A 17,463-nucleotide genomic window follows, 5' to 3' on the forward strand; every position below is an offset into this window, starting at 1 on the left:
ACCCACCATAATTGAATTGGCTGTTGGACTTCTCACAGTTGATTATGTTGAATCGATAACGAACTCCAGGACGCATATTGCCCACCTCGAAATAGAACCACTGGTGATAGTGATTACTATTGATATCGGAGTTCAAGATCAAGTCATACTCAAACCTGCCGATAGAAACAGGCAATACAAAGAAATGAAAACAAAACAAACAAACAAATGGCTTCTTCATTTTATGAAAAGCACATTATACAACAAAAAAGGCTCATTCTTTAATTTTACACATACTTTCTGACTTGTATTGCTTTCCGAAGGTTTCCAGACTCAAACTTAGAGTTGAACTTCAGAGACTCCCCGTTGTCAATGACTGGACAACTGAAAGAACAATTTTACATTGAAGATTCATGCGTTTTGAATAACTCAGAAATACAAAAGACAAGAGCCTGGGTGTGCCGGAAACTATAAATATATGTATTTCCCCCTTTTTAAAATGTTTTAATTCATTGTTCTATTTCTATCAAACAAATTAATAATAAAAAAGAAAAAAGAAAAGAAAAGTGGCACTATTGTCAATATTTAATGTTTGGCCGATATATTCAAGAGGATATGATTAATTAGTATTGTTTCACATTGTGTAAAATGCAGCTCCATGATAGCAAATGGTCGTTCATTCCAAACAAAAAAAGTAAATAAACAGTAAAAAATAAATAAATAAAAACATTAAAATGTAAAATAATAATAATAAAATAATAACTGCAACAACAGTTATTTTTATGATTAATATAATTTAGTTTCACATGACTATAAAAATATAAAATTCTTACAATAAAAATGATCTTGTCTATATTTCATAAAAATACCTTTCATTACTTTTATTTGATTATATTTGATTTCGGAATCAGTTTTCCATAAAAACAGTGTAATGTATGTTGTTACAAAATTATATATTTAAAAAAAAACTGCAATAAAAATACTTGACTGCCCTTAATGTTAGTCTTTTTTTTTAATTAAAGGGTTCATATGATGCGATTTCAAGTTTTCCTTTCTCTTTGGGGGGTTACAAGCTGTTCGTGAATAGATAAGATCCCTAAAGTTGCAAAGACTAAAGTCTCATATCCACAGAGATATTCTTTATTAAAGTTAAGACTCATCCATACCCCCCTAAAACGGCTCTTTCTAACACCCCCCCCACACGTCTACGTCACGATGGTGGAAGATTTGCATAACACCGCCCAAATGTTTACGTAAAAGCCGCTGTTTGGCCTTCCAAAAGAAATCAGTGGTTAAGTTGTATTTGTATCAGAGCACAGCTCACTTTTCAGAGCGACGAGCTTTGTAAAAATTGACGCGTTTCAGAAAGGCAGATCATAGAGGAACAATAATGAACAATATGTGGAAAACCGCATAAACACATTGCATTACACCAAATACACAAAATAATGTTCTTTTTAGCAGCATCATACAACCCCTTTAAATATTTGCTTGGCTATCTCTAAGCCCACTTGAATTTGTTTAGCTCATCCTAGCAGGACAGTTTACTTCTGCTTCAGACTGACCTCTGATTGTCTAAGTCATATACGACTTTATCGAGGATGTCACTGGAATGAATGAGCCTCTCGATGTCTTGGAAAATCTTTGTTCTGTTGAAAAAGAATGTGTTGAGTGAATAGTTTCTGTCATTTTGTCAACTTATTCTCAACCATGGAGCACAAAATGAGATATTCCAATAAACTGTTTTTCCATTCAAAGCACACAGTGACCAGGAGCTGTCTATAACTTACTTATTTTGGTCTGACTGTCACACAAAACACTTCAGAAGATTAAAAATATAAGTATGTGAACAGCTTTGATGCTTTTATGATGTTTTTTTTTTTTAAGCTTGATAACCCCTGGCTTTTGTTGTATAGAAACACAGCAGTGTGAACATTCTACTGAACATCTCCTTTTTGTGTTCCACGGAGGGAAAAAACAGACAGAGGTTTGGAATACTGCACAGAACTGCTTTAAAAGAGACTTTATTAAATAATACTAAATAGTTCACTCGAAAACGAGAATAAGCTGAAAAATGAGTTTAGAAGTGTGGATTACTGTGATGTTTTTATCAGCTGTTTAGACTCTCATTCTGACGGCACCCATTCACTGCAGAGGATCCACTGGTGAGCAAATGATGTGATGCTACATTTCTCCAAATCTGTTCCCATGAAACAAACTCACCTACATCTTGGATGGCCTGAGGGTGAGTTGATTTTCAGCAAACTGTCATTTTTATGTGAACTATTCCTTTAACATTTCAAGTACAGTATTTCAAAGCAAAAAAGGTAGTAAACCATTTGTGTAGTACCTCTGCACACCATAAACCCTCTCTAGAATGGGCTCGCGGAGGTTGAGAGCCACATGCCCAAAGTAATCTGGGTAAGCCACTTCTGAGTAGGCAGGAACTGAGCAGGTGCTCTTCACCATCTCTAAGTAAAGGTCAGGGTCGTGCAGTGGCAGCAGTGCTGCGGTGTCTGGCACTTCCAGCACGGCTAGCTCCCCGCCCTCCTCCTGAGACCCATCCACAGAGTCTCCATTCACACCACCATCTACAACCAGACGGCCCAAACTACAGACCAGATCGGGGTCCGCCGTGTCCTCTGGCCTTTTTGATATGGAAATGCTGTCCAGTTCCAGAGGGGACTCATCTGACTTGGGCGTTAGAAGGTCCTCTCGCAGCGCACGTCTGTTTTGAGGCCCCAATGAGCTCGGTGTGGTGGGAATGATGATGGGACGATGAAGCTCTGAGTTAACACTTGATGGAGGGATGACAGATCTAGGGCTTTCAAAGTCATCATCCTGAAAACAAAACAGAAAGTGATCATCCTTGATGATTAAGAGATGGACAGTCACGTTACAAAAGTTATGCTATTATTTAGGACAAGTATTTTTGTGTCTGCTATTTTGCAATCAATGGGATTTTTATTGCCTTATTATCATTTAATCAAAAGCGTCCTCACCTCAAATATTTCACTGAATTCCCGACAGAAATACTCGTAGGCTCTGAGCTCATCGAACGGACGAGTATTCACCTGTATGGGCTGCAGTTTCTTGATATCTGTCTCTATATCATCATCATTCTGCAATGCATAACAAACATCAATTATAAAATCAGTGTTTTGATTGCTCTTTTACAAATAATGTGAACCACATTTAGGCCTATAAGTACAAACAGCAGATCATTGTATAGGACTGTGCAAACACTGAATGATAGAATAAACGTTTCTGGCTTGGAAGTACTAAAATGACTAAAAACTGAAATAAAAATATATTAAAGATAAATAGAAATATTAAAGAAAACGAATAAAAATGACAAAGGCACATTATTAAATAAATTATACATTTTTTAATTAATTAGTCAATTAATACTAATACACTGCATTTGTACTGTACTTCACAAGAAATGCCTTAAATTCATAAGTTGCTTAAATAAAATTATATAATTAAATTATAATATTAAGATATTCAAATTTTATTATTATATTATTCAAAATTGGGGTGAAAATATCAATTTACATATATTTGATTTTATTTTAATCATTTTAAAAATAATTTTCCATGTAGTATTCATGAATATGCTACTTCACAGATGGTTACATATATATGGAAGCACATGGGTAGCGATATTCAATTTGCAATGTAATATGCACAATGCAATATGTAAAATGACAATGCAATATGTAAAATGACAATGCATTTCTGTATTTACATTTTCATTTTCCAATACATTTGTGCAACGTTTGGTGCAAAATGAAAATGAAAATTAAATTACATAATTTTCATTTGGCATTTCATACACCAGTTTTAATATGTAAAATGAATACTAATTTTAACGCTTTATAAGTTGCAAAATTAAAATGAAAATGTATTACAGAAATGATTAGATATGTCTAACATGTTCAAGCAAAAACTGTGGCAAAATTATCATTTAAATGCTATTTTTCTTAAATGCATTAACACTCACAGTCAAGACACTTACGATTGCATTTTCATTCAGTGTCCCGCAATGAATGTAGCAAAATTCAATGTGCACATTGAAAATGCATTCCGAGCCGATCACGTGTCCGCCCCCTCCCGCCATGTCAATCACTGCGTGAACAAGGCGGGGCTTGCAGAAGGTCAAGAGACTCAAATCTTAAGAAGGATTCAAGTGAGAGAACATGGACAAGACAGTTGGTCCGTGTACGTTTTGATCATTTCGGTTTATGGCTTCGATATTACATTTTTTTACAATTATTTATTAATGTCACACACACATACCTAGTGCCTTATGACTTAAAATATGAGAGTGGTAAATGTTACAGACATGGAACTGTTCAGTCTATTATTGATTTTTATTTCCACTTCACTGTTATCCAAGGAGACAGAACTATTTGCACTGTTTTTTGCAGTGTTTTTTATCAATATTTATTCAATACTATAACCTAGAAATAAATTAACGGGGTCTCTTGCAAGTCGCAGCAGCACGAATTATGTGCACAGCTACATCTGATTCAAATATTTTTTAATTAACAGTGAGCGGTGGTTTCAGACATTACAGTGCTTCACTCGCACTGACTCTTATTCTGCCTGAAAGAAAGAAAAGACCGAGTTGAAGGTTGAGCGATTCGACCAATCAGATGAAAGCAGCGTTTCAGCGCCGCCCACAAGTGCGAATGTAATATCGAAGCCATAAACCGAAATGATCAAAACGTACACGGACCAACTGTCTTGTCCATGTTCTCTCACTTGAATCCTTCGTAAGATTTGAGTCTCTTGACCTTCTGCAAGCCCCGCCTTGTTCACGCAGTGATTGACATGGTGGGAGGGGGCGGACACGTGATCGGCTCGGAATGCATTTTCAATGTGCACATTGAATTTTGCTACATTCATTGCGGGACACTGAATGAAAATGCAATCGTAAGTGTCTTGACTGTGAGTGTTAATGCATTTAAGAAAAATAGCATTTAAATGATAATTTTGACACAGTTATTGCTTGAACATGTTAGACATATCTAATCATTTCTGTAATACATTTTCATTTATAAAGCTTTATATTAACTTATAAAGTGTTAAAATTAGTTTTAATTTTAAAATATTAAAACTGGTGTATGAAATGGCCAATGAAAATTATGTAATTTAATTTTCATTTTCATTTTGCACCAAACGTTGCACAAATGTATTGGAAAATGAAAATGTAAATACAGAAATGCATTGTCATTTTACATATTGCATTGTCATTTTGCATATTACATTCCAAATTGAATATCGCTACCCATGTGCTTCCATACATATACTCCAAGAGATAAATAAAAATTATATTTTTATTATTAAGCAATCAAATCGTATTGTAAAGACTGAGAGCCTTTTCTAGCGGTGCAATATTTTAGTGATAACAGCACTCCAATTTTTTCACCATTTTTAATCACTCTGCTGGCAGTATTTCTCACAGAAAGTGTCATGGCGGACACCCAAATCTACTATAAATTTATAAATAATACTGTTTTAGTGTCACGGAATGTGGCTTTAAGAGTTTTTAGGCAGGAATGTAGTTGTTTAGACTTCAAGGGCCCTATTTTAACGATCTAAATGCAAAGTGTAAAGCGCAGGCGCAGGTACACTCAGGGCGTGTCCAAATCCACTTTTGCTATTTTAACGACAGAAAAAAAGGTGGGCGCACCCGGGCGCATGCTCTTTAATAACAAAGAAAAAACACTGCGCCAGACTTTAGACCAGGTTTAAGTTGGTCTATGGCACAGTTTATTTTCAGCTCCTTAAAATAGCAATGCACCAGCAATGCGTCTGAACACACCTCTTTTTTAGACCAGCACGTCCATTGGGCGCACAAATGAGCGCAAATGCATTTGCTAATTAAACGACGTGGCGCTGGACGGGAAAATGCACCGGACTGAAAATAGCGAACACACTTGCGCTGTGCCTTGCGTCGCATTGCGCCGGGTGGATTATAGGGACCCAAATATGTGGTTTGTTAATAAAGATTAGCCTGACTACGTCAGACTTCATACTTTCGCTCAATTTCAGTTCGCTTCTGTACTCAGTCTGAGATAGCAAACCATCTCCCAGATTTCCTCTGGCTCCAAACCAACCATCCAATCAACGAACAGAGGATGGGCTGAGAGCCTTGACGTAGACGCGAAGCCCCGAATTTGATTGTAGTTTAGGTTAGGGAAATCAAAAAAAAAAATTAGTGGACATCAGCGGACATGGAGACACGGGATGCTATTCGCTCTGTAGTGGAGAATATTCCCGGCATTTGCCAAATGAAGCCCGAACAAGAAGAGTGTTTGTATCACATTTTGAATGGAGGTGGTGTTGTGGCCCTACTCCCGACAGGTTTTGGGAAAAGTTTAATTTATCAACGGTTATCGATAGTCAGTGAGAAACTGGGGAGGCCAAAACCCAGCAAGGTGATAATTTTGATTGTGCCCCCCTTGGTTGCTCTCACGGAGGAGCAGGTTAAGGAGGCAGTAAAACTCGCTTCATTGGTTTTGTTTTGTTTTCGCAGCATTCCTGTGTTTACAGCGGACGTTTGAGGTGGCTGAGCCGGCGCATAACATACATTACAACCAGACGTTATGTGATCGGCTTACGGTTAACCAATGATTTTAAACTTGAGACAAGCACCCACCCCCCACGAGAAAGTAAACGCTTGTCAATTATGACCTTCCAGACTCTGTATACGAAGCAAAGCGCAGCAGCAGAGTTTGGTATTATTACAAAAAATAAAGATAACGTCTATTTGAAAATTTGCCCTCAAAATTTTTGGACTTATGAGCTCCAGGGCTTCAGCGGCTGTTCAGCATTTATGAATCTCATCAAGTTATATTTTATATAACTTTAATGCTGTTTGTCAGAGCACTGCCTTTGCACTTTTGACTGAAATGCCTCTCAAGCTTTATGATGCCTGTTGTTGCATATTAAATATTATTATTCAATAAATAATATTTTATATAAATAGTAGTATTTAAAAATAGTATTTAGTATTTAGGCAGTAAAGACTTTTATATTGAAACAGACTGAAACAAACAAGGAACTTATTTTTACTTTCTCCAACAGGTTGTAAGATGGAGCCAACAAACACACTGAGCAGCGCTGACATCAGAAATCACCCTTTACAGATGAAAGGACAGTACAACAAAGATATCGCTTTCCTCAGAGGACATCCAAACGCAAGGCGCAGCGCAAGTGTGTTTGCTAGTTTCAGTCCGGCGCATTTTCCCGGCCATCGCCATGCGTTTAATTAACAAATGCATTTGCGCTCATTTGTGCGCCCATGGACGTGCTGGTCTAAAAAAGAGGTTATTAGCATTGCTATTTAAGGAGCTGAAAATAGACTGCGACATAGACCAACTCAAACCTGGTCTAAAGTCTGGCGCAATGTTTTATTGTGAATATGAGACTGAGCTGAAGAATGAATGCGGTTTCAGATGCAGGTACCGTATTTTCGGACTATAAGTCGCACCTAAGTATAAGTCGTATCAGTCAGATACGTAATTCATATCAGAAAAAAACATATAAGTCGCACTGGATTGTAAGTTGCATTTATTTAGAACCAAGAACCAAGAGAAAACATTACCATCTACAGCCGCCCTCTGGCTAGTAGTTCTGCACAAAAGAGGGGTTTAAAAAGACACTACATTGTTGTTTTTCTTATTTATTTACACACTCATGCCGTTGAACTGTGAATTAAATATCACACTTGTAGCCATGCGATACGGCTATATATTAGCACACTGTGATTAATTGTGGCTGAATCACAGCCACTCTGATATACGTTTTGATATTACTCAAACATGTTCTTTGAGATTCACCAATATAAAATCATTATATTGGCCATCAGTCACCCTGTCCTGTAGTTGTTGGTCGGCTGACGGCTAGAATTTTATTGAAGTTTAATGAGATGATAATACCTGTGTTTTGTGACCGGTTTCGTCCTCCTCATATTCCGTGTCATTTTCTGTGTCGACCTCTGTGGCTTCATTCTCATCGCTCTCATCCACTACATCATCCACTAACACCAACGAAGACACAGAGATCCGTTACCACTTACTCACGCCAAACATCACTGACAACATCATTCCATACCAGTTTATAACACTGTGTACAAAGAAGTAAGTGAGCACATCAAACAGAATTTGCAACCAATTTTTCTTCTGTAAGGAGACATATTTTGAAAAGAAAATAGAAAATAAAAAAATAATGGGTGGCACTTATTTTTATCCTGGTAATTGATTGATAAATTATATACAATAATACCAGGAACAAAGTACATACAGTGCATTTTGATTTCATTTTGACTTTCGAGATTGAGAATTATCATGCAACAAGACCAATAACAATGATACCCTTCTGGCGGTTGTGAGTGTGTTTTACCTCCAGGTGGCTGGTTGTACAGCTGCGCCACCGGTCCACCAGCTGGTATGTGTGGTAGCGGGTGGTGAAAGACACTTTTAATAGTAGGCAGTGGTAGGCGGTTCTTTGGAAAGCACTTCCTCATAATTAGGCTGGAGGTATTGACCAATGGATCCAGCGTCCGGACAGACAGGCACTCCTGAAACACATTACAGTTATATCACTTTATACTGTACACTTCCATGAAAATACAAATTAAACACAAATCTATCCAACACTTTCATACAGTGGATGTGTTATAAAGGATCCTCATGCCATTGGCCTCTATGAAAGCCTTCCTGCCAAGCTTAATGTTAGTGAGGTTTTTGATGCATCCCAGAATGCTCTTGCGGACGACCACATGGCGGTGGCGTGTATCATTGCGGTGCCAATCTTGGTAGATTGCGAGTAGCGTGGGAAGGTATCCTCTGTCCACTGCCCGCCGGGCATTCATTCCTGAAGAGCACACATACAAGAGAGCTGTGATAGATGTCACTAACCAAGCTGCAACAACATGTATTGTTCTAGCTGTATATATATATATATATTGGTGGGAGACATGACATGCAATTCTACCTGTCCATGATGTCATAACCTAATAAAAATGAGTATGTGTTAAAAATATATATCTTCATGTTGTTCCTCTGACAAGATATGATTACAGCATACCATAGCTGTAGTTGGCGTTTAAGGACCTCTACTTTAAATTTTTATCTAAACATCAAAATTGTCATGTGGTGTGACTGTCCGGGATATGTGTGACCTTACTAATATGACAATATATATATCAGCAAAATATAAATAATTGATAGATTTACAGTTTAAGTAACAGAATTAAGCTATTTCAACAGACACAGAAAGTGTTGATGTCTGTGTATGATTTTAAAGCAAGTTATGGCCAAATAAAAATGGGCGTCATATGGTGTGACACTGCAATTTATATTTTGAACGGGCAATAATTTGGACATCATTATGATGAAGAGGTCCACACTCAAACAGGAAGTTGCAGTGTCATCTCTGGAGTGGTATGCAAGGTCAAGAGGTGAGTTCTGGCTTTTTAATTTTTTATTAAAAAGCTCTGTATCTGATATGCTCACTAGTGGTCAATGTTGTGTGTGTTATGGTGTTATGGACATTTTTTGCTTAAATATTAAACACTATAATACAAATTTTACTTATTAATTCTTAAAAATCATTCCTGTCATGTAGCAATTTACATGCTAAGTATAAGCTAGCTGTTTTTAGTTAACCAAAAGATTAGCTTAAATGAACAAAACGTCATATGGTGTGACTGTTTTTCTAAGTCTCACCATATGATATATTTGTCACACAATATTACATACACCTTTTTTAAATGATAAATAAATAACTATTCAAAACATATTCAATGAATGTAATAGTGAACATTAAATTACCTATACAATTAATGTATTTCTTTAAAATTTTATACTTAATTTAACCGTTTCACCATATTTGCAATGCTATGTCTATTAAAAAATGCAATGTTTTGTCTGTCAGGTAGAAATGTCAGGTAAAGAGAGGACAAAAAAATAAAGGGAAAGTCTCAATGCTGACCATGCAACAAGAGAGGAGGTCTCAAGATTTATTGGATAATTCATATGCAAATTTTACATTTTTTTGTTTTTTACTGTATTTTTTATAAATCATAAAAAAAGTCAATGGGACACAAGAGAAATAGTATCAGCAAGAGTCACAAGCATTTTCATAGATTTATAACCGGGTTTAACATAATTAATCTAAAATATCTGGAAAGGCTGAGAAGAGATGACTTACTTTGCATGATGATTTAGAAAAACAATTAAAAATCGAATTAATCTGCACAAAATAAATGTTAAATCCTAAAATAGTAATGATAACGATTTATGTTCAAGTTAGTTGCTTAGGCAGAGTATATTCCATTTTCATTTTATTTAGAATAACTTTTGTCACACCATATGACAATTTTAGGCACGACTGCAACAAATTGGTGAATAAATCCAATTTCAAATACAAAATCTAAAAGACCACATATATTTTGGGAAATGCAAGAGTCAGTACAACACAACTCAATATTTTTTTATGCCTAATATTTGAAGTAAAAAATAAAAACTTTTTTCAGGCTTATATGTCTGCCACCGATATATATATATTTATATATATAGTACCTTTCAAAAATGTTGGGGGTCGGTAAGGTTTTTCATTTGTTTGTTTATGCTCTATATTTAAACATATTTTAAAATGTCATTTATTCCGGTGATGAAAAGCTAAATTTTCAACATCATTAATCCAGTCTTCTAATATTTTACGATGCTGATTTGCTGCTCAAGAAACATTTCTGATTATTATCAATCTTTGAAACAGTTGTGCTGCCTTTTATGAATTCTTGTATATTAAATACTGACCTCAAACTTATGTAGAATATATAACAGTAATATTTAATATAAATATAAATAAATAAATAATAATATTTCCAAAAATCAACAGTAAAATATTACATTTTATTTGTATAGACATTAATCCACTATTTTCATTCTAATTAAGCACTATTTCCATGTATATTTTCATTGCCATTATGTATCTTTATGACTGATTCGTTTTTTTTGCTCGTTTGTGCGTGTGTGTGTGTGTGTGTGTTATTCCCATTATTTTTATTACTGTAATACGAAAAATGTGAATAAATATAACAATGCGTAAATTAAAAGTACAACAAACTACCCTGATTTAATCACCATTACAATTAAAATTACTCAATTTATATTTTTTATGTCTTTCTTTCTATTTTGGACGGTAATATTAACATGTTTTGACAAGTTGTGTGAGAATCATCCAAGCAGGCATCTTACCGGACTTCAGTAATGCCGCCAGTGTGTCCAAGGCCACCCTGATTCGGAAAAGAACAAATGAATTAATCGAATCAAACAAATAAAAAAACAATAAGTGAATCACATTTTTTGTTGTCACCACATATTTGGTGATTAGTACCATTCTTGCAACAATTATGTTTCTCAGATCTGGTAAACATGAACACACAACATACTTCATCAGAGTGGTGCTCTTTTTGCTGAAGGGTCCGATGATTTCAAACATGATCTCCAAAGCGCCACTCTTTCCCAGCGACACGGCATTTACCACTACAAGAAAAGACAATTTGATTAATGCCTCACTGTAGTGATGCACTAAAGAAACGTAAACCTTATCGTAAATGTACTACAGAGCACATAAAGTGAGTGAACGTACAGTTGCTTGAGTAGACCCGAAGCACCTGAAGGCACGGCAGCAACAGCTTGTGGTTCTGCAGATTATGCTTCACTAGATTCAAAGTCACATTCAGAACCCCGTTCAGACGCGCTTTTACGCCAAACTTCCTGTCTGAAGAGGAAGTGATGTCACTGGGAACTGTTCATTTGTCCACAGATTCAAACAGATAAAAAGATAAATCTGTATTTACAAGAAAATGTTTGGATTGTACCAAATCTAGTGTCTGGCAATGCTAAATCAAGTTCTGGTGTCCTCATACCTTTGGGGCCGACTTTGACCAGTAGAGTATGAATGTGGAGCATTAGTTCCTCATTGGCCGGAGGGTCTTTGCTGGAGCTCACCAGCAGCTGTAGCACAATGGCTGTTCCTCCCTTAGACACAAACATGCCGGTCCTGCGTCCTCCACCTGAACAAACACAGCAGCAAGAGGACGCCTGCTTTTACATCTTCAAATTTCATTTGAATTAGAATGTCATTAAACGTTTTGTATTTTTTCTTTATTTCAGTTTGAATCATTTTGATTTTTTTAGTCCAAACTAAAAAAAAATGTTTAACCTTGTAAAGCCTGACATATTAAATAAGTGTTTTGAACATTTAGATAAAATACAAACCAACAAAAACTAAAAAAAATAGTTTTTGATGAGTATCGGATATCATAGTATGATATAGTAAAAATATAGAGCTCAGACTCGAGGTGGTTAAAAAAAAAAACACCTCAGTTTGGTGCAGATGCAGATATCTATATGAACAAAAAGCAAGAAATTCTGATAACTTGTAATATAAATTAATGAGATCTTTAACAGTATAGCATAGTATAGACTATTTACTGTACATACATGCATAACTATCAGTTGCGCTAGAATTAGGGGCTGTTTACACGACAACGATTTCAGCCATAAACGGGAAACCTTTTAATGTGTTTTGCCTGTTATTTTACACAACAACAGCATTTTGGGGACAGAAAATGCATATTTTTGAAAACGGGTGTCAAAGTTCAACTTATCGTTTCAGTGTAAACATCCAATACAGTAATGTTTGAAAACAGTGATGTCATGCGCGTATGTAGTACTTGTTAGGTATGTAGACACACGCACTACGTGTCAATTTTAAAGGCAAGCGCGAACAAACATACACAACAATGGCGGAGTCCATGGTACTATTGTTGCTGCTCAAGAGTTTGATAAAGCTTCTTCAACAAAGTTTGGATTTACTTCACCAATATTACAATCAACAGTGGAGACACATAATATACAACATATAATCGTTACTTCCCTACAGGTAATGTTTACTAACAAGGTGACAGCGCCAACTACTGGCCTGGCATACGTAATACAGCTTTTTTAGCCGTTGTGTAAACGCGAATCGTTTTGTAAACGTTGTCGTGTATACGTGAAACTTTTTAAAAACGCAAGAGAAAAACTTTTCCACACAGTTGTCATGTTAACATAGCGCAGTAAAAAAAAAGCGCTAATGGGAGTCGAAGTTTCTGGTGATGATTTACTGACGATGTGCATATTAAAAAACACAGACGCAGCCGGATCATTTCCATAATGACCGACACAATCTACCAAGAGCAGCGCAAATTAGCATCTGCTTTTTAGGACATGCTTTTTTGGAGCGTAAAAAAAAATTACGCAAATACCAGTAATTTGACAAGCACCAACCTTAGTAAATCGCATTCCATGATTCATTTTAATTCTCTCCTAAACCATACATTTTGCATCTGAAAAGGAAACTCCTACAAAGGCATATCCAATAAGCTCATGTGAAAAAAAAAAAACTGTTTGCGCCTTTTCCATGCTAATTCTTCACTGCGTGACATTAGTAAATCCTGACATAACTGGCTATTTATCTCCCAATAATACATCTTAGTAAGATGTTGTTTTATCATCAAAGCTCTGTAGGTTTTATTGTGGGGGAAAAACATACAATGCAACGCAATTTAATGACGAGTGAGAAATAAAAAAAATAAACGGCCCTCAAGAGCCTGATGATCATATAAAGGATGCTTTACAGGGTTAAGTTTGGCATATAATTTTGATATTAACACTTCAGTACAGGGACCAATTCCCACTATTAACTAGTTGCTTATTAGCATGCCAGTTATTAACATATTGGCCTTTATTAGTACTTAAAGCACATTAATTAGGAGTTTATTGATGCAAAAGTCATAGTTAATGGTTTGTTAATAGCGAGAATCGGATCTCAAAATACAGTGTGACCAATATGTGATTTAACTATTTTATTTTACAGCTTTATTTCAATGAACAAAAACACATTTTAATAGTTTTAGTTTTAGATAACATGGGCATCAAAATTTGATTTGGGGATCAAAAACTGAAACTCACCCACGGTCAACAGTTCATTCAAGATAGCGAGGATATTGAGAGTGGTCTGCAAATCCCGTGTATTCTGGAGAAAAACAAGTGGATTAGTAGCTGAAAAGCACTTCAAGTTAAGCTGCGATGAAACGGATGGATTAAAGTCATCAGTACCTCCAGAGACGACAGAATGACCTCCATCCCACCAGAGCCTTTAGACGTCACCTCCTTACGGGTCTTCTCTGAAACATGACCAAGCATACTCTTAACACACCACCCATGATTCAACTTATTGACGCATGTTGACAGGTCTTAAAAATAGAGCACAAAGTACAATAGAAGCATCTGTAAACTCAACATGTCTATAGTGACAGACTAAAGACCACACAGTCACGTTAAAAAACAACCCTGTGGATGAACTTCTATAAACTTTGTGAAGAGTAAGTTTGGTCGGTGTTAAATATCACTGAATGTGCTTGAGTCATGCATGCCAAGATCCTTCTTAAATGACAGAGACACAGCCACTCCATCTACCATTAACAGCAAAGGAACTTGTTACATATCCCAGCATGGATGTACACACACACACTGAAATAAAAAGTGCTGTGCAAATCAGAAAGTGGTGACAGGGCAGAAGGCTGGAGAGTACACACGTCAGGCTGAGGCAGTCTCTACTCTCCAGTGGACATAAGAATAACTGCAGAGATCACAAAAAACCTGAGCGCCTTTCAAAACCGAGCCAAGTATAGACTGACAAGATCAGCCCAGACTAAATGGTAAGAACATGCGAAGAAATTTTAAACTAAACATTTTTTTTTTAATCTTTAATGCATTTAATTGCCCCGGGTTCATGAGTTAATTCAATTTAAACAATTCATTTAAATGTTATTAATAACTTAAAAAAAATAGAACAAAATATTAAAAAAAAACTTTCACTATTAAATAGATAATAATGCATTAAATAACCCTATTTATTTTAGTGGTCAGTCCTTTGTTTAATAGAATGCAAGTTTGTTCATTCATAGCTTGTTGAATTTTACTGATAATCTATCATTAAATTGAGCTAAAATGAAACTTATAATTATTATTATTACACTGAAATTCAACATATTTATTAATTCAAATTATGTATTACATGATAAAGTTGAGATGCATTTAATAAAGAGATATGCACAGATTTGTTTAGTTGAGTGTGAGAGATTTATTATTTGGTTTCATTAATACTAAATGTTCAAACTTTACTGAAAATGAAATTAATATAACTATTACTACAAAATTCATTTTTACAATAAACATTACAGACAACATCTTGATGTTAATGATTAAAATACTAAAATGTCTCAGTTAAGTGTGAACCTTTTTCTGTTTTAATAACTAACCGTCATGTATCATAAGCATTATTAGGAAACATTTCACAGGAGTAGCAGCTGTAAGAAGCAGCTTAACATAATGAACGATGCATTTAGCCATGTGAGTCTCCCGCTCTGATCTTACCGGGGCTGGACGGGGGCCGACACAAACCGCCTGTCTTCCTTCTGGCATGGCTTCTGTAGTCCATCTTTATTCTTAACACAACCCACTCTTATGCCTCTTCTCATAACTTGTATGCACTCCAGCGCTTCATCCAAAACACTGGGGAAATTCTACACCGGTGTAATCATATTTCACACAGAAGCAGAGCCCTCCTACTGCCCAGATGCTGTCAGTCAAAACACACACCCCTTCAAAGCCCACAGCAGATCAATGACAGTCACGAGCCTGAGAGGATATGGCCAAGAATGTGAAGGGAACTGAACGGTTAAAGAGAGAGCGAGCGAGAGAGAGAGAGAGAGAGAGCGAGCGAGAGAGAGAGAGCGAGAGAGAGTGAGAGAGAGAGAGAGAGAGAGAGAGAGCGAGAGAGAGCGAGAGAGAGAGAGAGAGTGAGCGAGAGAGAGTGAGAGAGAGAGAGAGAGAGAGAGAGAGAGAGAGAGCGAGAGAGAGCGAGAGAGAGAGAGCGCGAGAGAGAGCGAGAGAGAGAGCGAGGTGCAAGAGGTGACCACTGGGAGACATGGGAACACTTGCTGACGGCATCGCGTGGGGTCACTGTGCAGACAGTGGAGATATTACACATATGCGGTGTATGGTTACGGGCAGCAGGGGTCAGGGGTCAAATTTTATTTAGTTTTGTTATTTACATTTACATTATATTTAAATTTTGTCATTAGCAGTCGCTTTTATTCCAAGTGATTTACAAATGATGACAATGAAAGCAATCAAAATCAACAAAAGAGGAATATTATGCAAGTGCTAGATTAGTATATTTTTATAGCTATATTTCAGTTTCACATAGAAATGTTCAGCATTTTGTCCAAGCAATAAAAAAGGACACAGTTAATTCATAATTTGTCTTAAATATAATTTTGTAAAAAAAATAAAATTGTGAATCGAATTGAATCGGGAGCTGACTGAATCATTGCATCCCTATCGAAGGCGATACATCGGCGATAATGAACGCGATATCATTGTCAACGCGTAGCTTGTCATTGAACTACGGAGACTGCATGAGTTTTTGTGCTAAACACAACTATAGCTTCAGATAGAAAAAGAAAGAAAATAAAATGACAAATTGTGCAAATGATTGTGTAAATCGCAGAGACAGGCCCAGTCCTGTGGGGTGCTCCAACAAAATCAAGAGCACCATCAGCTGAAGCTGTAATAATAGCACATTATAACAGCTCTGGCAAACAATCCAGTGCATGTTTGCGTTTGCGTTCTGCTCTGGTTTCTCTTTACAATGCATTTTAGCAACATTGAGACATATCCGTTTCAGACATACAGTATATGATTTCTTGATTTCATTTGAACAGTATACCGTACACACAATTTCAATGGAGGGACTGAGAGCTCTCAGACTTAATCTAAAATATCTTAAACTGTGTCCCGAAGATAAACGGAGGTCTTACATGTTTGGTACGACATGAGGGTGAGTTATCAATTACATAAATTTGATTATTGGGTGAACTAACCCTTTAAGTTTAGAGCACCCTAATTTCAGAAGCACCCTCAGTGATTTGATTCTGGAAGAGGGCCTGAACAGAGAAAACCACAGCCTTTCTAACAGAAAAAAAAGCTTGCGAGTAGGGCTGTCACTTTTAGTTCGAAAATCGATTGCACAATCGACCAGACCAACCAAAAAAAGTTTTGAAAATGAAAATAGGGAATTGATTTTAACCAAATGTGTACACTATTCATTTTAAAAGAATTAAACAATTAAAAAATATAGATGTAACAAAACTCACAAACAGGCAGAAAAAGAAAATAAAGAATTCCGAAAGTGCAGTATGCGTTGAGAAAGCTAGACAGAAAATTGTTACGAGCAATTTTACGCGCCTATAAGACCCAGTGACGTCGAAAACGACCTCTTATGCTGCGTTCACACCAAACATGAATAGAGCGTCTGGCGCGAGTGATTTCAATGTTAAGTCAATGTAAA

The 17,463-nt window shown here is 36.2% G+C and overlaps 1 protein-coding gene across 3 annotated transcripts in view; it reads right to left on the reverse strand.

The window, feature by feature from the left end:
- Positions 1 to 17,463, reverse strand: part of agtpbp1 (ATP/GTP binding carboxypeptidase 1) — a 44,224-nt gene that overhangs the window by 22,188 nt on the left and 4,573 nt on the right. For 2 of the 3 annotated variants that reach the window (XM_059523810.1, XM_059523809.1), the window contains exons 5-18: positions 14,166 to 14,233; positions 14,019 to 14,082; positions 11,930 to 12,076; positions 11,650 to 11,781; positions 11,450 to 11,543; positions 11,256 to 11,293; positions 8,660 to 8,868; positions 8,395 to 8,572; positions 7,932 to 8,032; positions 2,982 to 3,101; positions 2,330 to 2,820; positions 1,545 to 1,628; positions 277 to 363; positions 7 to 155 (exon numbers count right to left, since the gene is read on the reverse strand). In XM_059523810.1, the coding sequence (XP_059379793.1) occupies positions 7 to 155; positions 277 to 363; positions 1,545 to 1,628; positions 2,330 to 2,820; positions 2,982 to 3,101; positions 7,932 to 8,032; positions 8,395 to 8,572; positions 8,660 to 8,868; positions 11,256 to 11,293; positions 11,450 to 11,543; positions 11,650 to 11,781; positions 11,930 to 12,076; positions 14,019 to 14,082; positions 14,166 to 14,233 (1,962 nt within the window). Of the gene's footprint in view, positions 1 to 6; positions 156 to 276; positions 364 to 1,544; positions 1,629 to 2,329; positions 2,821 to 2,981; positions 3,102 to 7,931; positions 8,033 to 8,394; positions 8,573 to 8,659; positions 8,869 to 11,255; positions 11,294 to 11,449; positions 11,544 to 11,649; positions 11,782 to 11,929; positions 12,077 to 14,018; positions 14,083 to 14,165; positions 14,234 to 15,485; positions 15,754 to 17,463 lie in introns of those variants that run through there. The other variant, XM_059523811.1, reaches the window with a different exon arrangement.

This window comes from Carassius carassius, chromosome 34 (assembly GCF_963082965.1).
Source record: "Carassius carassius chromosome 34, fCarCar2.1, whole genome shotgun sequence".
Lineage (NCBI taxonomy): Eukaryota > Metazoa > Chordata > Actinopteri > Cypriniformes > Cyprinidae > Carassius > Carassius carassius.